At 41.9% G+C, this 24,172-nt stretch overlaps 1 protein-coding gene across 5 annotated transcripts in view; it reads right to left on the bottom strand.

Moving 5' to 3' along the window:
* LOC126229618 (uncharacterized) overlaps nucleotides 1-24,172 on the bottom strand; it is a 215,277-nt gene that overhangs the window by 172,608 nt on the left and 18,497 nt on the right. For all 5 annotated transcript variants that reach the window (XM_049942361.1, XM_049942360.1, XM_049942359.1 and 2 more), the window contains exon 2: nucleotides 9,615-9,692. In XM_049942361.1, the coding sequence (XP_049798318.1) occupies nucleotides 9,615-9,692 (78 nt within the window). The remainder of the gene's footprint in view (nucleotides 1-9,614; nucleotides 9,693-24,172) is intronic.

Raw genomic sequence — 24,172 nt, 5'->3', positions numbered from 1 at the left:
CTATGGAACGTAAACTAATCTAATCTAATCTACAGCGCATTGCAGCGCGGAAGACAGCGCAGTGCAGCGCGGAAGACAGCGCAGTGCAGCGCGGAAGACAGCGCAGTGCAGCGCGGAAGACAACGTTTAAGGTACAGAAAGCTGGCTGAAGCCAGAGATAAATTCTGCCAAAATTTTTACAAAGGCACAGACGGTGTTTAGAAAGGATAGATTGCATGCAACTGGTGGTGGCGTGTTTGTCACTGTTAGTAGTAGTTTATCCTGTAGTGAAATAGAGGTGGATAGTTCCTGTGAATTATTATGGATGGAGGTTACACTCAACAACCGAGCTAGGTTAATAGTTGGCTCCTTTTACCGACCTCCTGACTCAGCAGCATTAATGGCAGAATAACTGAGAGAAAATTTGGAATACATTTCACATAAATTTTCTCAGAATGTTGTAGTCTTAGGTGGAGATTTCAATTTGCCAGAAATAGACTGGGACACTCAGATGTTTAGGATGGGTGGTAGGGACAGAGCATCGAGTGACATTATACTGAGTGCACTATCCAAAAACTACCTCGAGCAATTAAACAGAGAACCGACTCGTGGAGATAACATCTTGGAGCTACTGATAACAAACAGACCCAAACTTTTCGACTCTGTCAGTGCAGAACAGGGAATCAGTGATCATAAGGCCATTGCAGCATCCCTGAATAAGGAAGTAAATAGGAATATAAAAAAAAAGGGAGGAAGGTTTAGCTGTTTAGCAAGAGTAATAGAAGGCAGATTTCAGACTACCTAGCAGGTCAAAACGAAAATTTTTGTTCCGACACTGACAATGTTGAGTGTTTATGGAAAAAGTTCAAGGTAATCGTAAAATGTGTTTTAGACAGGTACGTGATGAGTAAAACTGTGAGGGACGGGAAAAACCCACCGTGGTTCAACAACAAAGTTAGGAAACTACTGCGAAAGCAAAGAGAACTTCACGCCAAGTGTAAACGCAGCCAAAACCTCTCAGACAAACAGAAGCTAAACGATGTCAAAGTTAGCGTAAGGAGGGCTATGCGTGAAGCGTTCAGTGAATTCGAAAGTAAAATTCTATGTACCGACTTGACAGAAAATCCTAGGAAGTTCTGGTCTTACGTTAAATCAATAAGTGGCTCGAAACAGCATATCCAGACACTCCGGGATGATGATGGCATTGAAACAGAGGGTGACGCACGTAAAGCTGAAATACTAAACACCTTTTTCCAAAGCTGTTTCACAGAGGAAGACCGCACTGCAGTTCCTTCTCTAAATCCTCGCACAAATGAAAAAATGGCCGACTTCGAAATAAGTGTCCAAGGAATAGAAAGGCAACTGGAATCATTCAACAGAGGAAAGTCCACTGGACCTGACGGGATACCAATTCAATTCTACACAGAGTACGCGAAAGAACTTGTCCCCCTTCTAACAGCCATGTACCGCAAGTCTCTAGAGGAATGGAAGGTTCCAAATGATTGGAAAAGAGCACAGGTAGTCCCAGTCTTCAAGAAGGGTCGTCAAGCAGATGCGCCAAACTATAGACCTATATCTCTGACGTCAATGTGTTGTAGAATTTTAGAACATGTTTCTTGCTCGCGTATCATGTCGTTTTTGGAAACCCAGAATCTACTCTGTAGGAATCAACATGGATTCCGGAAACAGCGATCGTGTTAGACCCAACTCGCTTTATTTGTTCATGAGACCCAGAAAATATTAGATACAGGCTCCCAGGTAGATGCTATTTTCCTTGACTTCCGGAAGGCGTTCGATACAGTTCCACACTGTCGCCTGATAAACAAAGTAAGAGCCTACAGAATATCAGACCAGCTGTGTGGCTGGATTGAAGAGTTTTTAGTAAACAGAACACAGCATGTTGTTATCAATGGAGAGACGTCTACAGACGTTAAAGTAACCTCTGGCATGCCACGGGGGAGTGTTATGGGACCATTGTATTTCACAATATATATAAATGACCTAGTAGATAGTGTCAGAAGTTCCATGCGGCTTTTTGCGGATGATGCTGTAGTATACAGAGAAGTTGCAGCATTAGAAAATTGTAGCGAAATGCAGAAGATCTGCAGTGGATAGGCACTTGGTGCAGGGAGTGGCAACTGACCCTTAGCATAGACAAATGTAATGTATTGCGAATACATAGAAAGAAGGATCCTTTAATGTATGATTATATGATAGCGGAACAAACACAGGTAGCAGTTACTTCTGTAAAATATCTGGGAGTATGCGTGTGGAACGATTTGAAGTGGAATGATCATATAAAATTAATTGTTGGTAAGGCGGGTACCAGGTTGAGATTCATTGGGAGAGTCCTTAGAAAATGTAGTCCATCAACAAAGGAGGTGGCTTACAAAACACTCGTTCGACCTATACTTGAGTATTGCTCATCAGAGTGGGATCCGTACCAGATCGGGTTGACGGAGGAGATAGAGAAGATCCAAAGAAGAGCGGCGCGTTTCGTCACAGGGTTATTTGGTAACCGTGATAGTGTTACGGAGATGTTTAGCAAACTCAAGTGGCAGACTCTGCAAGAGAGGCGCTCTGCATCGCGGTGTAGTTTGCTCGCCAGGTTTTGAGAGAGTGCGTTTCTGGATGAGGTATCGAATATATTGCTTCCCCCTATTTATACCTCCCGAGGAGATCACGAATGTAAAATTAGAGAGATTCGAGCATGCACAGAGGCTTTCAGACAGTCATTCTTCCCACGAACCATACGCGACTGGAACAGAAAAGGAAGGTAATGACAGTGGCACGTAAAGTGCCCTCCGCCACACACCGTTGGGTGGCTTGCGGAGTATAAATGTAGATGTAGATGTGGAAGACGGCGTATTATGGAAGACGGCGTATTATGGAAGACGGCGTATTATGGAAGACGGCGTATTATGGAAGACGGCGTATTATGGAAGACGGCGTATTATGGAAGACGGCGTATTATGGAAGACGGCGTATTATGGAAGACGGCGTATTATGGAAGACAGAGGTTACTGCTAATACATTCATCCATGAGTTAATAAGAGTGAAAAGCTCAGTGCACTGTACATAACAGGGGGGAAGGGAGATGGTAAAAAATAGAAAGGTAAGAAAATGAAAGATGTAGGAAACTAAAATGGAGTGAAGAAAGAAGTAGTTACTCTGTTACGGGAAAAATTAAGGAAAATTAAGCCCAGGTGGTTGGAAAGAGCCAAGGACATGTTGTAGTGCTAGTTCCCACCTGCAGAGTACTGAGAAACTGGAATCTTGGGGGAAGAATTCAGATGGTGTGTGTGGTGAAACAGACATTGAGGTCATGTCTATTGTGTGTTGCCAGAATACACACTCTGTCTAAACCTATTCATCAAAACTGATAATTTGGTGGTAGTCAAGCAGACGTAAAAGGCCAAATAGTGTTTAAATAACAGCTGGTATATGACATGTCGTTTCACAGGTGGCTCTCCCTTTGATAGTATATGTTTTGCCAGTACAGGGCTGGTCTAGGTGGTGGTAGGAGGGTGCATATGGCAAGTCTTGCAGCAAGAACAGTCACAGGGGTAGGAGGCATAGCATAGGATGATTGGGTCTGATAAGCATATTGCAGAGATTTGGGGGTTGGGGAGTGGGAGTTGGCGGGGGGGGGTGTTTTTTGAAGGGATCAGCAGTACCAGGTTGGGTTGTGATGGCCTGGAAAATATGCTTTTGACCAAGGCTGGTGGGGTAATTACGTCTACTGAAGGCTGAGGTGAAAATGGAGGTGTATTGCCATAATGAGTCTGCATCAGAACAAATACATTTCCTTGAATGCCAAGCCTGTATGGGAGGGAATATTTGACATAAAAGGATGGCAACTGTCGAAATGTAAGTACTATTGTTTGTTAGGAGGTTTAATGTGGACAGAAGCGTGCAGCTGCCCTTCCATGAGGATGTGATCTACATCAAGGAAAGTGGCACTGGATTTCAAATAGGACCATGTGAAATTTAACTGTGGGAAGTTATTCAGAGATTTAAGGAGTTTTAACAGGTCAGTTTCACCGTAAGACCATATGGCAAAGATGTCATCAGTGTATCTCAACCAAACCAGATAATGAAGACTTATGGGTCCTAGGAATGCCCCCTCCAAGTGACCCATGAGAAGGTTGACACAGGAAGGAGCCATCCTTGTTCCCATGGACATACACCTGATCTGTTTGTATCTCTGCCCCTCAGAGATGAATTACAACAACTAATTCATCTTTGATGGGCAAACATACAAACAAATGGGAACCAGGATGGCTCCTTCCCATGCAAATCTCTTCAGAGGTCACTTGGAGGGGGCCTTCTGGGACTCATAAGTCATGAGACTTTACAGGCTAATAAATAGGTTCTTATGATTGGCAGTGTGACAGTATCATATCTGGATTTTAGGTCAATCAACACCTCTCCAGTAGACTGACTGGTAAGCAATGTGAAATGTAGAAAATCTTAATATACTGTGTGTCATTAATATAGCAACAGTACACCCAGATGATACAAAATGTAATAATTGCCACTTGCTAAGCACAAAACAGTTATCCAAACAAACAATACCCTTAGATATGAATGGGAAATATCACAATATGGAACATTTTATGTAAACCAAAAACTTGAGCATAACAAAAACAGTCAGTTCACATCACAGTTGCAATTATTTAGTAATTCTAGTAACTGGTTTCAGTCAAAAGTTACCACTTTCAGACCACAACTCCTTTACAATGCATGGAACCAGTTTGTGGAGCTGCTGTAGGTACCAAAATGTTCCAGTCGACTGTTACTTTATGTGCAAAAAACTGTCCAGATTGATTATTAAGATTTCTTTATTTAATACAACGCCTTTTTCAGGTCTATGATACACTGTCCTGAAATTAACTTCAGATAAGGACAAAATCATGAAAGCACTTCAAATGATTATGTAAATATGTCATGGAAATGGATACAGGAATAGTGACATCCAAATGTATGATAAAATTAAACACAGGAAAAGTACTATACCTGGGAGGCATCAGAATAATAAGATATGCAGGATTAATATTTAGTGGTTCTGATTCAGAAAGGGTTGATCACAGCTTCAAGAAAGCTAATGTCATTATAGGCTTTCCAATCAGAAGGGTGCCTGGGGAATAGGTTATGCCACAAATTTGGAAACAAATGGGACAAGCACAGTGATTTGGGAGTGTATAAAATAATGACTGTGGTGAGTTTTCTACAGAACAAAATGGAAGGAAGTTCATGACAAAATTTAGGCACTAGTCCTATGGTGGATATGGTAGCACACTGACAATACTTTTAAAAACTCGAAAGCATTAGTTGGACCAGACAGTCGAATGCATGGAAGTATTTAAAACAATTTTGAATGAACAGAGTGACTTCAGCCCTAACTGGTCTTTTGACTTTTCTCAAGAATTAATAGTGTGATGTGTGCTAACTGTAGCATGTTCTTCTGTTGATGACTGGGCCATATATCATATCATGTCTGCTGGGTAAGTAGAGTTCCCACTTGTGCATGCCAAATGACCTAGGTCATAGAGAAAGTTGCTGCTGCTTCTACAAGAGGGAGCTGCCTTCCAAAGTATTTTAGTTTAATAACTAGACTGTTTTGTTCTTTATGTTTTATAAGATTACAGATATCAATGTACTCTTTGACACTGTTTTTAGTTCACATGCTACGGCTTTTTATTTATCAGCCATTTGTAACTACAACAGCAAGTATTACTTTTATGATCACTTCATCAGGTCTATGTAAAAAATATAAATATAATATAAACAACAACAACAACAACCGTATAGTCCATGATTCTGGTATATAGATATTATTGTGTAGCAGTTACTCAGTACCTGTTGTTAGTTTAGATGATGATTAGTGTTTTAGGGCGCACAACAGCGAGGTTATCAGCGCCCGGTTAGTTTAGAGGATTCTACATGGGCTAATTGCCTCCATCTGAGAAGCTAACTTGACAGATATGGAGTTCTACTTATTTAAATAGTGGTTTTTGTAATTTGACTGTGAATGTTTGTGTTTTAAAGATTGCCTTTTATTAGTATGAAGATAAAAAATGTGTTGTTGTGGTCTTCAGTCCAGAGACTGGTTTGATGCAGCTCTCCATGCTACTCTATCCTGTGCAAGGTTCTTCATCTCCCAGTACCTACTGCAACCTACATCCTTCTGAATCTGTTTAGTGTATTCATCTCTTGGTCTCCCTCTATGATTTTTACCCTCCACACTGCCCTCCAATACTATATTGGTGATCCCTTGATGCCTCAGAATATGCCCTACTGACCGATCTCTTCTTCTAGTCAAATTGTGCCACAAATTTCTCTTCTCCCCACTTCTATTCAATACCTACTCATTAGTTATGTGATCCACTCATCTAATTTTCAGCATTCTTCTGTAGCACCACATTTCAAAAGCTTCTATTCTCTTCTTGTCCAAACTATTTATTGTCCATGTTTCACTTCCATACATGGCTACACTCGATACAAATACTCGATGCTAACAAATTTCTCTTCTTTAGAAATGCTTTCCTTGCCATTGCCAGTCTACATTTTATATCATCCGTTATTTTTCTCCCCAAATAGCAAAACTCCTTTCCTACTTTAAGTGTCTCATTTCCAAATCTAATTCCCTCAGCATCACCCGATTTAATTCGACTACATTCCATTATCCTCGTTTTGCTTTTGTTGACGTTCATCTTATATCCTCCTTTCAAGACACTGTCCATTCCATTCAGCTGCTCTTCCAGGCCCTTTGCTATCTCTGACAGAATTGCAATGTCATTGGCGAACCTCAAAGTTTTTATTTCTTCTCCATGGATTTTAATATTTACTCTGAATTTTTCTTTTGTTTCCTTTACTGCTTGCTCAATATACAGATTGAATAACATCAGGGATAGGCTACAACCCTGTCTCACTCCCTTCCCAACCACTTCTTCCCTTTCATGCCCCTTGACTATTGTAACTGCCATCTGGTTCCTGTACAAATTGTAAATAGCCTTTTGCTCCCTGTATTTTACCCCTGTCACCTTCAGAGTTTGAAAGAGAGTATAATGAAATAAAATTTGAAGACACATCCACAATGCTGGTGCCACCTGTTGACTAAACCTTTTATCTTTGTAAAACATGTAAACCCAGTTGTTAGTTTATCCCCAATTAGGCACAGTATTAATTTTTGACTCAGTATCTTCTTTCTATCTTATTTCTAAGCTTTTAAGTATCTATAAAAATAATTTTAACCATTTAATTTATTATCTTTTGTTAGCTGCTTTGCTGTATAACAAATGCCTGTTTTAATGTACCTCTCATCTTAATTGTAGATATCTGATAATAGCAACAGCTGAAACATTGTAATAAAGAAATTTTAATAAGCAACTTAGAAGTTTTTACTCACAGAATATTGACAAGGATCATGGATCATGGATTCTCACAGGAAATTCATTTCCTATAGTAATGGCACTTTTTGGTACATACAGGAGCCTCCTCAGCCAGCTCCATCATCATCAAGGAGTTATTGTGCTAAAAATGCTTACTACTGACAAACCAGTTACAAGAGCTAATAAATACTAATTGTTGTGATCTGGATTGACAGTTTTTGTTATCATGTTAAATACTATCACTGTCACTTCATTACAATAATAGAAAATTCAGACTAATTACTGGCAAGTTTAAACTGCAACTCATTTTTGAAACAATTTTGAAAACTATCAAGAAATGCTGTCATATATCAAGTTTTGCACATCATAGTATTAATAGGAGATACTCCATATGCAAAAGATATTTCTACTTATCATTGTCATCAGTCCACTCAGAAGGTTTTCCTACAATCTAATTGGAGAAATGATATGAAAATTGACGTAATTATTTTGTGAAGTTTTCTGATGAAAGTCTGGAAATGCGTCTCTACTGGGCAACCTATTAATGATATAACTGAATTTTCCATTGACACTTGATAGAATGTGACAATAATTTTAATATATTAAATAGTAACACTTTGCTGATGTTCTGAAAAATATTTATTTAAAATTTGCTTTGTTACCTGTCATAAATTTTAGGTTATTAGGCAAATGATCGAATTTTTTATTGCCGCATATTGAACTCTTCTGAGCCACTGACAGCTCTAATAATGGGTAATAAAGGTTGTTGCTTCCTTTAATATTGTAGATAACGATGTAATTTTTCTTTTAAAATTGTGATGGATTAGATGGATGGATTGATTAGATAGAGCTGTTTGTATGGGTACACGACAGCAAGGTCTTTAGTACCCATGCAAAAAAACAGTTTGAGACATGGCAGTAAAACACACAGAACAGGAAGATAAAACTCACATAAAACCCATGTAACAAAAGTTGAAAAACTATGTCCGTACGCACACCGAAGCACGGCACGAAGCATTGCATCAGTAGTAAAACATGAACAACACTGGAAGAAAATGGTATAAGGAGCTAAAACAATATAGCAGATTCATGTGGCTGGCTGACCACAAGGGAAAAAAAGGAGGAGCCAGCCACTCTGCAACACACTAAAACCTCCAGCCTAAAAGTTTAGGCCAGAGTCCAGACACATCGCAAAACTTTAAAACCCTAGTTACACTTGTCTCATCATCAGCTAAAATAGAGGGCATATCCCCACCAATATTTGCTTCTGCCCTTGCGTCCTGGTATAAAATGCACTCCATTAAAATGTGGTAGATAGAGATGTGCACACCCAAGCATCACAGAGTGAGGGATCCTCGCACTTTAATAGATAGCTATGTGTGAAAGGACATGTGATTGATTATTTATGACAAATTTCGTTAGCAAATACATGTGCTGTGAAGGCACAGTCAGTATGCCTAGTATGGGTGAAAACCACATATTTTAATGCTTACTTTTGAACAATCAGTACTTTATAATTGATAAATTACCCCAGAGAATTAATCCATAAGGCATTACTACCAGAAATATGCAGAATACATCACGAGGTAAATTTATTTGTTTACAAAATTAGCAATTATACAAAGAGCAAAAGCAGAGAAGCTTAATTGCTTGAGAGTGTGTTCTTCCACTTCACCTTTTCATCAACATGTACAACCAAATATTTTGGAGCCTTCTGTCCTGTTCAGTGACTTCTGGTCATCTGCTGCATCCATTACTTCTGTGGCTAATTGCTCTACAGAACAGGATATAGGGTGTTTTTTCCAATATTCATGGGAGTCCATTTTCTGAGAACGACATAATTCTTTGGAGATCTCTTCTGTTGCTTTCTCTCTAATGTGATTTATTATACTCTAGTATCATCTGTAAAAAGTATCAAATCTGATTGTTGAATATTACATGGAAGGTCATTCACATTTGAAAGGAATAGGGGAAGACCCAAAACTGAACCCTGTGGAGCTCACTTTGTGATGCCCTCACTCCATGAGACACTCGAGATATTCAGAATTTAATACAGGGTAGAGGTATAATGTTTGGTATTCAGAAATTTTGTCATCTCCTCTCCCCTTGCTAGTCAAATACTGATGGTGAAAATTTTTTAATTTAGTATCAACATTGTTTCCCATGGTATATTAAATGTGTGGATCACTTCTAATATTACAGTTGCATTACATTAATGAGCAACTAAGTATGTCATCTCACCTGTTTGTAGTTTCCGCCCTGGCATTCAGACCAAGCACAAGTATAAATGTGCTTTGTCTCTATCAAATCTTCCACAACCTGGAGGAGTAAATTTTTAATTTTACTACAGTAAGAAGGCACTCAATGACATAATTTACATTTACTAAGAAAATGTATTTGAAGGAAGAAGTTGGAGAGTTCAGGTACTTCATGGATTGAAACATTGGTCAGGGGTTTGAAAATAAAATTTTCAGGGATCAAATAAATTGCAAAAGGTCTTCAGTTGTATTTATTTATTTATTCATTCACACTAGGCCAGTTAATAAGGTTTTACATTTGTCAACATGTACATTACATATCAATATTTCATATATAAAATATGTATGAATATATGGTATAGGGCCTAATGCACTTTCATTTCAGAAAAATTAAGTTCAAGGTGGAGCAACCACCATTCATAACTTTCCTGATTTATTGGCATTGTTTTACCTAAGTGAAAGCGGGAATGAATACACAATTGTATGAAGAATTATCATCAGAAAGTGCACCAGCACCAGCAGCAGCAGCAGCAGCAGCAGCAGCAGAATAAGAAGAAGAAGAAGAAAACAACTACAATAATTACAGGGCAAAACTATGTACCAGAAGGACCTATAATGTTAACACTTGAATAACAATTTGCTGTAGTGAGGAACTCACTTCCAAACAAAAAAAGGTGCAAAGACACCAGCATAGAGTAGGCCTACATCACCAGCAATAGGAAAGAAGGAGAGAAAATAAAAGACAGCCAAAGGGTGAGAAATATCTCTACGTCCTGGTACAAATACTGTACGTATATGTCATGTTCTGTAGCTCTGTGTAGGAAAACATTCAGGAACGAAGAGTAAACCAAGGTCTGAATTAATGAAGTGTATCAGCTCTTAGAAAGTGTATTAATTATTAAACTACTGTCCAACTAGTCTAAACTATTTACACTTGTTCAAATTAAGTTTAACATAGCACAATTGTCAGGACAGCTACTATTTTGAACAAGTTACTGCTTCCTTTTCATTTGTCAGTGTGACTGTAAACATAGCACTCCTCAACAAAAAATAAATACAGTTTATTTAGACTTACACAGATGGCAATATTTGTATCAGTCAAAGAAAGTTTAAAGAATGCAGCCCCTGCGGTGGTACAGATGACAGGTTATTGCAAAGGATTCTTTATGGTTTCCTTATGGAATAGAAAACTGAAGTTATCGGTTGGAGTAAGAATTTTATTGCAAAAACTGAGTGTGATACTGGTCTGAAAATTAAAGTTCTAAGGAGTGATAATGGACTGGAGTTTATGAATACTGGCTTGGGTACATTTTTTTTTAGCAAAAATGGCATAACCCATCAAAGAAGCATTGTGTACACACCACATCAAAATGGAAGAGCTGAAAGGGATGTGTGCACCCTGGTTGAAGCTGCTCATTCAGTAATTTCAGGAATGCCCCAACATCACTGGCTGAAGCAGTTAACATGGCAGTTTTTGTACTAAATCATACTGATCCAAGTCCTGTGGAATGTAAAACTCCTTCTGAAGATTTTTATGCAGATAATTACCCATAGTAGATTTGAAAATATTTGGAACTCATGTGTCTGTCCCTGTACCCAAAGAAAAAGAGAAACTAGACCCAAAAAGCAAGATAGGGGTTATGATGATGATGATGATGATGTGAAGGGGTACATAATATTTATACCGTTCACAAAGAACACTGAGGTACATCATTTTCTTGTCACCAGCAGTATCTGAAAGGAGACTAAAACTGATGATCATGTAGCATTTGTTGATAAAGAGAACACAGATAAAGCTTGAGATTCACAACAGAAAGAAGAAAGGAGGACAGAGGTTGTGGAAGAAAATATGGCAGCCTAGAGAAGAACAAGAAATCAATGAAGACAGTGAAACCAGAGACATTTCTTTTGAGGATGCAGAGGAAGGGTTTTTTTATGACAAGAAGACATACAATATTAGACCCAGGAGGAAAATTCAACACCCAAATTACTTTGAGGATTATAAGTTTGGCCTGTTGACAGCAGTGAATTGTGAAAATCCCAGCACTTACACTGAAGCAATCTCTTGTAGTGAAGCTAAAAACTGGAAAGATGCCATAGCAAGAGAGCTGCAAGGCCTGGAATAAAACACCACATGGGATTATGTAAGCAAGCCAAATGATTGATGTTATTGACACAAAGTGGGTTTTTAAGCAAAAAGAGATGAAAAAGTTAATGTTTTTTCTCATAAAGCTGACCTTGTAGCAAAAGATTTCCAAAAAATCTTGTCGTATTCAGAGATATACAGTCCAGTAGTAGATCCAACTTCACTGAGACTGTTTCTGGTTTTTTGTAATGAGAATAACTTTCCCATCTATCAATTGGATGTCTGTAGTGCATTTCTTTATTGAGAGATAGTTGGAGACTTTCATGTCAAATTAGCTACTGGATGTTGCAGTAAAATGAAGTGTAAGATTTGCAAACTTAGAAAGGCTCTGTACAGTTTAAAGGACTCGCCCAAAAATTGTAATGCTAAATTTCACACAGCAACAACTGGCTTAGGATTTGTAAGAAGTTATTTTGAGTATTGCTGGGATGTAAAGACAGAAAATAACAATAAAGCATACATACTTTTTTACACTGATGATCTGCTGATAGCTTCAACTTCCCAGAACGAAATTGACAATTTGAAGCTGTTACTGAGTGGTAACTTTAAAATTAAAGATTTGAGTATGATTATGAACTATTTGGGAATGAATACTGTTCAAAATTTAAGGGAGGGTACTATTACTATTTGCCAAAGCACCTCTTTTAAGAAAGTGTTGAAAATTTTTTATATGTTTGAGTTAAATTATGTTTCAACCCCCCCAAAGCAAATTTTTGATCACAGTATGTTAAAAAGAGAAAGACCTGAAAATGAAAACATTGTGAAAGGTGCAGAAAATTAATAGGGTCACTAATGTATGATAGTTTCCAGACCAGATATTTGCATGGCTGTAAGTATTCTAAGCAAGTACCAATCATGTGCATATATGGATTTATGGGATGCTTTAAAACATGTCTTGCATTACATTATGGAAATCCTAAAACTGAGTGTTATATGCTAGGGATGAAAAGTGTACTGATCCTATAATTGGTTATGTCGACTCTGATTGGGCTGATTGTCTGATGGAGTACACTAAGTCCACAAGTGGTTATCTTTTCAAAAGTTTGGGTTGTAGTTTTCCATGGGCATCTAAGAAGCAATCCACTGTCAGTCTGTCATCAACAGAATCTGAATTTGTAGCCTTAAGGATGGCAGCTAGTGAAGCCTGTTGGCTCAGTAATTTCCATCAAAGTTTTTCTGACAGCCAAAAAGCTGTTGTATTTTATGAAGACAATATGTTGGTAATAGGCCTTTGCAAGAACCCACAGTCCCATCATAAACTAAAGCACATGTGAAAATTTTGTTTGTAAGAGAGAAAGTTTTACGAAAAATGTTATGTTAAAGCACATTAGCACAAATGACCAACAAGCTGATGTTCTAACAAAGCCACCAGGTAAAATAAAATTTGAAAAATTTAGTAGCCTCTTAGAACTTACTTACAGCTCGTAATTTGTTTTGTAACACTGGTAATTAACACTGAGGGAGGGTGTTAATAGTACAATGTAAATGTCCTCTCAAAGAAGCAATACTATTTTTCTTTGATTTGTGTGTCTTCCATTCCTTAGAAGCTTTGGCTTTTGCTGTTCATTCTGTGTGTGTATCATTGCTGCCATTAGTTGTAAGCTGTTGCACATTAAAATAAACTCTGCACAAACAGGCTTATTTTCATGCTTCATTGCTGCACCGGATTACATTACTGTTAGCTACACAAGGTTAAGATTTTTAATAATAAAATCTTACTGCAATATTATTTGAAATGTTTATTTTGTAAATATTTCCATTATATCTCTTGATGTCACAAATATGTTGATGCCATTGATCTCTCACACTTCTGTGACAACAAAAGGAAAAAATTAACTCGGGAGTTTGGATCTGAACATAGAATGTAAAAATTCGAACCTGTGCTCTTAGCCATTATACTTCCAACTCTTTTCATGTAACAACATGAGTTATGGAACAGCATCAAAACTGACTGTCACTTCCTAGGAAACTTGAAGCCCCAAGAACGAAGGGAAGGCAACGAACCCTAAAAGGAACAAAAAAGGACAAGAAAACAACAGAGAGACAGTAGAAACAGAAGAGAGTAAAACAGGAAAACATTACAGTGGCTGGCCAACCACAAGAATAAAAAGGGAAAGCCAGCCACTCTGCAACACATTAAAACCTCCACCCTAAAAGCACTAGGGTAGAGGACAGAGAGAGACAAAGGACATGCTTTAAAACCTACATAGAAGTAAAAAACCCACTCTCATGCATAAAATGTAAAACTAAAGCTGCTGTGGAGGCATTGTTGCCCAACACCAAAGACAGGGTGCTGGGAAAGTTAAATGCCTGCCACAGAGCGGCTAAAAGTGGGCAGTCCAGCAAGAGGTGGACGACTGTAATTTGGGAGCCACAGCAACACTGAGGTGAGTCCTCACGACGGTGGAGGTAACCATGCGTTAGCCACGTATGGACAATGTGGAGGTGGCAGAGGACAACTGATTCCCTGAGAGAGGACTGCATGGAAGACTTCCACACATTCATAGTCTCCTTAATGACACATAGTTTATTGTTCATATTGTTATGCCATTTTGTCTCCCAAAGCCAGAAAACCCAGTGGTGTAGGACAGAACGCAGGTTAGCTTTGGAGATGCCTATCTCCAGAAGCTGTTTCCGCATTGCCTGTTTGGCCAGCCTGTTGGCAAGGTCATTCCCAGGGTTTCCGACATGTCCTGGGGTCCACACAAACACCACGGAATGGTGGTACTGTTCCAGGGAATAGATGGACTCCTGAATGGACACTACCAAAGGGTGGTGAGGGTAGCACTGGTCAATAATTTGTAGGCTTCTCAATGAGTCAGTACATAGGAGAAATAACTCGCCAGGGCATGAGAAGATGCACTCTAGAGCATGAGATATGGCTGCCAGCTCTGCAGTGAAAACACTGCAGTCAACTGGCAAGGAGTGCTGCTCAATATGTCCTTCATGAATATATGTGAAGCCTACGTGACCATTAGCCATTGAGCCATCGGTGTAAACTACTCCAGATCTCCAGAACACATCAAGAATCGAGGAAGTGACAGCGGAGGGCATCGGGGTTAATGGAGTCCTTATGGCCATGCAAAAGGTCCAGACCCAGCTGTGGCAGAGGCATACACCATGGAGGCGTACATGAACGGACTGCAAGTAGAAGTGGTAAAGCGAAGGGCTCCAGTTCGGAGAGAAGGGACCGCATGCAAACCGCAATCGTTAGCCCCAATCTGGGCCACCAATGAGGGAGATGGACTGCTGGGGGCGGGAAAAGGAGAGGGTAATTCAGATGCTCAGGAGAACTATGAATGTGTGCTATGTCACTGGCGAGCAGTTGCGCACGTCTGATCTGCACTGGGGAGAGACCAGTCTCCACCAGTATACTGGCCACCGGACTTGTCCTAAAAGATCCTGTCGCTAATTGAACCCCACAGTGGTGCACAGGGTGGAGTAAATGCAATGCTGAAGGCGCTGCTGAACCATAAACCACACTCCCATAGTCAGTTCAGGATTGGACAAGGGCTCTGTAGAGCTGCAGCAGCGTACAGCAATCTGCAGCCCAATTGGTGTTGCTCAGGCAATGGAGGGCACTGAGGTGCTGCCAGAATTTCTACTTAAGCTGACGAAGATGAGGGACCCAAGTCAATTGAGTGTCGAAAACCAGTACTAGGAATGTCTCCACTACAGTGAGTGGATCATCATTAAGGTAAAGTGGGGCTTCCGGATGAACGGTACAACGCCGACAGAAGTGCATGACACACAACTTTGTGGCTGAAAGCTGGAAACTGTGGAACAGAGCCCATGACTGCACCTTGTGGATGGCTCCCTGGAAGCACCACTCAGCAACAACAGTGCTGGAGCAGCGGTACAAAATGCAGAAGTCATCTCCATACAGAGAGGGTGAGACGAAGGGCCCGACAGCTGCTGCTAGACAGTTAACAGCCACTAAAAATAGAGAAACACTCAGTACAGAGCCCTGCAGGACTCCATTCTCCTGGATATGGATGGAACTATGGGAGTCACCAACTTGGACATAGAAAGTACAGAGTGACAGGAAGTTTTGGATAAAAATCTGGAGTGGTCCCCAGAGACCCCACTCATACAATATGACAAGGACATGATTTCGCCAAGTCATGTTGTATGCTTTATGTAAGTAAAAAAGACAGCAATCAGGTGTTGCCGTCTGGAAAAGGCTGTTTGAATGGCAGACTAGATGGACACAAGATTATCAGTGGTAAAGTGACCCTGGCGGAAGCCGCCCTGACATGGAGCCAGCAAGCCACGCGACTCCAGGACCCAACTCAACTGCTGACATACCATACATTCCAGCAGCTTATAAAGAACGCTGGTGAGGATGAATTGCTGATAGCTATCCACATCAAGTGGGTTTTTACCGGGTTTGAGCAACAGAATGATGGTGTTCTCCCACCATTGCGATGGAAAGACGCCATAGCACCAGATCCAGTTTAAGATGACGAGAAGAAGTCGCTCGTAGTTAGATGAGAGATGTTTAATCATCTGGCTGTGGATGCAATCAGGCCCAGGAGCTGTGTCAGGGCAATGTGCAAGGGCACTGAGGAGCTCGCATTCTGTAAATGGGGTGTTATAGGATTTACTGCAGCGTGTAGCTAATGAGAGGACGTTCCCTTCCAGCCGCCGTTTGAGTGTGAAAAAGGCTGGGGGGCAATTCTTTTAAGGCAGGCGCTCGGCAAAGCGCTCGGCAATAGCGTTTGCGTCTGTGCATAACTCGCCATTTATGGCGATACTGGGGACAGCTGTCAGGGCCCGGTACCCGAAAAGACGTTTGATCTTTGCACAGACTTGGGAAGGTGACGTGTGGCACCCAATGGTGGAGACGTATCTCTCCCAACACTCCTTCTTCCATTGTTTGATAAGGTAGCAAACATGGGCATGGAGCCATTTAAAGGATATGAAGTGCTCCAGGGAAGGGTGCCGCTTATGCCGCTGAAGAGCTCGCCGAAGCTCCTTAATTGCTTCAGTGACTTCCAGCGACCACCAAGGGACTGCCTCACGCTTTGGGCACCCTAAAAAACGAGGGATTGTGTTTTCTGCTGCGAAAACAATTGTGCTAGTCACCTGCTCAACCATCACATCAATGTTACCGTGTGGGGGAGATCCAGTGGTGACAGCAGAGGTGAAAGTTCCCCAATCAACCTTGTTCAAAGCCCATCTGGGCAGGCGTCCATGTGCCTGACGCTGGGGCAGTGACAGGAAGATGGGGAAGTGGTCACTACGACACAGGTCGCCATGTGCTCTCCAGTGGATAGATAGGAGAAGTCCTGGGCTGCAAAGTGATAAATCAATGGCCGAGTAACTACCATGAGCCACACTGAACTGTGTGGCGGCCCCAGTATTTAAGAGGCAGAGATCGAATTGTGACAGTAAAGTTTCGACATCTCTGCCTTGGCCGGTAAGCGTGGTACCACCCCGCAAGGGGTTTTGGGCATTAAAATCTCCCAGAAGTAGGAAAGGTTTGGGAAGTTGATCAATCAGTGCAGCTAATACATCAGGGGTACTGCACCATCTGGAGGAAGATATACATTGCAGACAGTTATTTCCTGCGTCTTCCTTATTCTGACAGCATCAGCTTCAAGAGGGGTTTGAAAGGGCACATGTTAACTACAGACCAAGTTTAGGACATAAACGCGAACTCCGCCTGACACTCGATTATAGTCACTACGGTTCCTGTAATATCGATTATAGCCGTTGGCGGCGGGGGAGGGGGGGGGGGGTCCGCATTGCTAGGAACCAGGTTTTCTGGAGGGCAATGCAGATAGCAGGTGTAAAGCTTAACAGTTGGCATAGCTCAGCCAGGCGGTCGAAAAAACCGCCGCAATTCCACTGGAGGATGACATCGTGAGACTGGGAAGGCATGGAACATTCAATGAGGCAGTTTACGCCTCAGTCACCTGCTGCCACCGATTTATTGCCTGAGCAGTCTATATTCATTGTGTCTGAGGGTCTGGCGAGATCTAGGTCCTCAGCAGAAGCCAAAATCTCCACCCTATCCTCAGCCGCAGAGCTTGTAGGTAGCGGTAGTGTGTGTGCCACTGCAAATTTCCTTGGTCTTAGGGGTTTTCTTTTTGCATTTCTCTCGCTGCTCCTTGGGTTTCCTTGGCTGGGAGGACTTCACTGGCTCAGTCTCCAGGACTGAGGATCAGCATGAAGCCCTATGACCAGCTGCTTTTGGGCTCTTCAGCCACTGGTGGGTGTCACTTCTCCGGCTTAGAAATGGGCGTCCACGATGGTTGGGAGGGGGGGGGGTGGAGGGGGTGTTGCTCCCGAAGTAGGTGGTGCAGGAGCAACAGGGAGGGAAATTCCCACCACCATCAAGGGTGCAGGTGTAGTCTTCTGGCTCTGAGAGGTGACCTGGGTTGGCGGAGCTGATGGTGCTAGAACTGTTGTAGTGGTGGCGTAAAATGACATCATACACACAGGATGCAGGTGTCCAAATTTTCTCTGCACCTCAGAGTAGGTCAGTCTGTACAAGGTCTTGTACTCCATGATCTTCCTTTCTTTCTAGAGAATCCTGCAGTCAGGCAAGCAAGGCGAATGGTGCTCTCCACAGTTGACACAAATGGGAGGCGGGGCATATGGAGTATTGGGATGTGATGGGCGTCCGCAATCTCGGCATGTGGCACTGGAAGTACAGCGGGAAGACATATGGCTGAACTTCCAGCACTTAAAGCACTGCATCGGGGGAGGGATATAGAGCTTTACATCACACCTTCTTGGGCAGGTATCACCCTCGAAGGCCAAGATGAAGGCACCAGTGGCAACCTGATTGTCCTTTGGACCCCAGTGAACATGCCATACGCAATGTACACCTCACCACTCTAAATTGGAGTGCAGCTCATTGTCAGACTGCAAAAGAAGATCTCTGTGAAATATGATACCCTGGACAATATTTAAGCTCTTATGGAACATGATGGTTACAGAAACATCCCCCATCTTGTCACAAGTGAGTAACTTCCGTGACTGGGCAGAGGATGCTGTTTTGATGAAGACTGACCCAGATCTCATTTTGGACAAGCCCTCCACCTCCCTGAACTTGCCCTCTAAATGATCTACAAAAAACTGAGGCTTCATTGTTATGAAAGATTACCCATCACCTGACTATGCAAGAAGACACAAAAAACGTCCTTCTAAGGATATGCCAACAAGGAAACTTGGACCTACGGTCCGAATTTGCCATCTCAACATAGAGAGCATAAGCTATTCTAAGTGCCAATACTTATCAAAACTACTGAAGAAAGACAACATTGATCTGATCGCCATTCATGAAACACATTGTAGTACTGAAGTACAACTGCGGAAAAGGGGCAAAATACCCAGATTTGAATTACTTGGTGCCACTTACCACCATACCCATGGTGTTGCAACCTACATCAGACATGATATTAGAAAATGCCTCCCTTATCTCCACGTCGTCAGGTGATGGAATCCATAATGTCACAGTAAAAATTGGGAGCGTAACCGTTACAAATATTTATAAACCTCCAACCACTCCATGGCCAAGATCAGTAATTCAGGCTCAACCTCACCCAGCAATCTATCTGGGAGACTTCAATAGCCACCACGAACAGTGGAAATATAAGGAATGTGATGCTAATGGTGAAACCTTGGTGAAATGGGCTGAAAATGAAAATCTTAACCTTATCTTTGATGCGAAAAACCGTTACACATTCAGATCAGCTGCCTGGGAGCAGGAATACAACCCGGATCTATGTTTCACCTCAACTGACGGAAATAACCAACCACTACCAGCTGCCCGTAAAGTCCTGTGCGACTTTCCTCATAGCCAGCACCGACCAGTCATTATTGAAATTGGCAGCCAAATCCCACTGGTGACTTCCATGCCTTGCCCCAGATGGAATTTCAAGAACGCAAATTGGGAAAAGTACTCTCGAGACCTTGATAAATGTCTAGGATGGATACCACCTACCCATAAAAACTATAGAAGATTCATCGGAGCAGTAATAAGCACTGCCAAGAAGCACATCCCTAGGGGATACCGACGAGAGTATGTCCCAGGGTGGTCCAAAAACAGTGACGAGCTCTACCAGCGCTTCCTCAAGACGGTCGACAAAGAACTGGCCGATGACCTTCTCCACAGTCTTGATACTGCAAGACAACGTAAATGGACAGAAGCAATGGAGAGCCTGAATTTCCAGACTTCAAGCCGACAAGCATGGACCCTGTTAAGGAAATTAGGAAGTGGAGCACCTATTCAAAGACAGACAGCAAACGTCTCCCCAAACACCATGGCATCTCATATAGTGGCCACGTCCAGAGCCCCTAGTGACAGAGCACACACGATCAAGATAAAACGAGAACTCAGGAATCTGAGGAATAAGGCGACAGAAACTGAATACGCTCTCCCTTTCTCACTCGAAGAAATAGAAACAGCACTCAAAGAGGTCAAGCCAGGGAAAGCACCAGGACTCGACAGCATTAACCCAGAACTCCTGATACACTGCGGTAAATACACAAAACTCTGGCTGGCGAGATTCTTCACCGACGTCATCCAAACCGGTAATGTGCCTAGTGACCTCAAAAGATCGAAAATAATAGCCATCTTAAAACCAGGGAAACCAACAAACTCACCGAAGAGCTACAGGCCCATAGCACTACTGCCAGTAATATATAAATTGTTAGAAAGGCTCATCTACAATAGAATCTGCCAGAAAATACTCAATGCTATACCAATCGAACAAGCAGGTTTCAGACCAAACCGCAGCTGTGTCGATCAAGTTCTCTCACTCACGACGTACATTGAAGCTGGGTTCCAAAGAAAGCTTAAAACCTCTGCAGCATTCATAGACCTGTCAGCTGCCTACGACACAGTCTGGAGAGAAGGCATGATTTATAAGTTCCTCCACATAATCCCATGTAAACTAACAGCTCGCCTACTAAACAACATTCTGAATGACAGAACGATCCAAGTCACCATGGGTTCAGATATTAGTTCACCGAGGAAATTAAGAAATGGCCTACCTCAAGGATCGGTGCTTACACCACTCCTCTTCAATCTCTACATTGCAGACATACCGGAAACAAGATCAAAGAAGTTTGGCTACGCCGATGACTGGGTCCTTGCAACGAGAAGTCAGTCATTTGAAGGGGCAGAGGAGACCCTAACAGCTGACTTGGAGAAGATGGGAGAATATTTCCGAAAATGGCACCTGCAACCTAACGCCAACAAAACAGAAGTATCATGTTTTCACCTAAACAATAAAGCGGCTAAGAGGGAGCTCAGAATAAAATTCGAGACCACATGGCTTACCCACAATAAAACTCCAAAGTACCTAGGTGTGACCCTCGATAGAACACTCTCTTTCAAAGATCACCTAATGAAAACAGCAGAGAAACTAAAAACAAGGAATAACATTATACAGAAGCTCTGTGGAACGACATGGGGAGCGGCAGCTACTACGTTACGGACATCAGCCTTAAGTCTCGTCTTCTCAGCTGCCGAATATTGTGCGCCGGTATGGCTAAACAGCCCCCACACCCATAGAATCGATGCACAGCTCAATAACACAATGAGAATGATCGCTGGTGTAATAAAGACTACACCCGTGGAATGGCTCCCAGTACTAAGCCACATACCACCCCCTAACCTACGCCGCACAAACACTCTTATAAGAGAGTACAAAAAGATAATGAGCAATCGGAATCTACCCATCCATGAGAATATTGAAGATGCCACCCAAAGCCGCCTCCGCTCCAGAAGGTCACCCATCAGAACCGCAATAGCCACATCTGCAACAGAGGAAGAATTCAACATAACCAGCGCCTGGCACCAAGAATGGTCCTTAAAGAACATCAGCAAACTTCCATGTATCTCCCAGAAGCCTTCAGGTTTTGACTTACCACGCAAAACCTGGGCAACTTTAAACAGAATTAGAACTAAACATGGCAGATGCGCCTATTCCCTCTACCAGTGGGGCATGACAGAATCGCCGCTATGTCAATGTGGAGAAAATCAAACTATCCAGCACATAATAGAAGACTGCCCCAGGACAGCCTATGATGGGACCCCAGAAGATTTCCTGATGGCGACTCCAGAATCAATAGCATATATTAACTCATTAGATGTTTGTTTGTAATTACTTCCAAACTACTATAACTTTGTATAACTACTGTAACATGTGTATTATGTGTAATTTTGTATAATTTTGTATAATTCTGTATAACTATTGTAATAACTGTAAGAATATCTAATGCCAAATTATTACAATTTTGCATATTGATTGTAATAACAATTGTGTCTAAATGCCATACGCTAAATAAAAACCCATCACCTCTCAAACATACAAGATACCAGGGCGAATAAGATCCGCTGCCATCCTTGTGTTTCACTACCAGCAAGAGATGATTGACTACGCTTCGTCACGTGTCATCCGCTCTGATGCCACCCACTCCAACCAGGGGCCCTCCCCACAAGTGGCACCCAGCCGCAGCAAAGGCCACCTGACAGGATGGCTGTTGCCGGGAGTCCCGATGCCCCAGGGGGATGGGCATTTACCCCTTGGCATATGTAGGGAGTTAATGGCGCAGGCATCAGCAGAGTGATCCCTGTGTGGTCAGGGGGCTACAACCAACAGGGTACATGGCGGCCCCACCACAACGGACTGGCTACCATGCTGGATATCAGGTGCAAAGAAGTCCACGGTCATCGTCGATGCAGAAATTGACACTGCATAGTGCACGGTGGAAAATGCACCCAGGACAGTGTCCTCACCCAAGAGATGGAGAATGGGCAGGATTGCAATGCAACAATGAGAAAGTGGGCTAAAGATCTCAATGCACGATCGACACGATGCACCTTGTAAGGTGCCCTTCCCCAATTGGCTTGCTCTCTGGGAAGATTTTGAAGAATGGAGGTCAAACCCTACAGGGGACCATCATATAAAGGCCAAACCATGTGAAACTCCATTTAGTGACCTCGTACGACAGGCAGAACTACCTCGGGCCTATTCTAACCCCCGGACCCATAGGGCGTAATGAGGCAAGGGGTCTTGCAAACTCTGTACATATCCTCAAGGGTATGATCTGAAGGTAGCGGAAAGCAAAAAGGTCAGAAACAAATATACACAGTTCATTTTGTTATCCCATGTTTGTGTACCACATCAGTATGGTGTAATAAATGTAATCTTTTCCTACCAGCATAGTCACTAGGTAGGGTGTCCATTCGTCCCATTTTTCCCGGGACAGTCCCGTTTTTTACCAAAATGTCCCACTGTCCAGAAAGTTTTTTTGGGGACACTCAAATGTCCCGTTTTTTATGATTCCACTTGGCTAGAGTATTTTACGCTACTGGTTGTTTGACTTGCTATTAACTGCGCAATTATTTACGCTAGGAAGTGTGTGATGACTTTCAGCATACCCCAAACATGTACAGAACTGTCAAAACTCGCAAGTAATTGTAAACGCACTATAGGTTACGAATAACAACTAAGATTCTTCTCTTCTAAATCGATCCACTGAATCCGTCCTTTCGGTCCAGAGATACTCTACACCACTGATACTTGCCCTCTGGCTTTCGTCACCACACTGTTAATGTTTTGCACTGTGCAATCGCTGTTTCATTATGCCAAAACGAAAGTGTAATTTTAACAGCAATATAAAAAGCGAGTTTCCTTTTATCACTGGTAGTGGATAAACTGTAGAATGTACGTTGTGCAGATCAAAATCTGCTATTGGTCATGGTGGAAGGTCTGACATTGTTAATCACATTAAGACGAAGAAACATCGTATGAGTGATCAAACGAAAAGAGCAAATAAATGCGTGAGTGACTACTATGTAAACTTAAAATCAGTAACAGAAATGGATAGGCAGTTGGCAGCACAAGAAGCTACGTTTTCATACCACAGTTGTTAAACTTTTCAATCCTAAATTCACATGTGGACACACAAAATGTAATGCAATCATTTCAAATGTTATTGCACCGAATGCAGCTCAGCAGGTTTTTAATTAACTGGAAAGTGCTCGATTCATTTCTGAAATGATTGATACATCGAATCATCTGGATTTGAAGTTGGTTTCTCTTTTTTTTATGGTTTTAGGGCGCAAAACTGCTACAGTCATTAGCGCCTGGTCTGTGACTTAGGAGAAGCTAAAAAACGAAACTGGAAACCAGCAGCAATGTGAACAAAACTCAAAAAAGTGGGGAAACCAAAAACAGAAGGAAAGCTTTAAAAAACCACTATAGACGAGGGGTTGTTTGTCCCCAAAAAGAGCTTCAAATTACTGACGTCATCTCACTGGCACTAATGAACTCGAGAACGCGATCAACTGATCGCGTGTCATCTGCTAAAATGGAAGATATATCAGGCGACAGCTGTAGACAGGCGCGTAATGGAGTAAAATAGGGGCA

The sequence above is a fragment of the Schistocerca nitens genome, unplaced genomic scaffold, assembly GCF_023898315.1.
Source record: "Schistocerca nitens isolate TAMUIC-IGC-003100 unplaced genomic scaffold, iqSchNite1.1 HiC_scaffold_376, whole genome shotgun sequence".
NCBI lineage: Eukaryota > Metazoa > Arthropoda > Insecta > Orthoptera > Acrididae > Schistocerca > Schistocerca nitens.
The sequence above is the reverse complement of the archived record's forward strand: the minus strand, read 5'-3'. Positions and strand labels throughout refer to the sequence as shown.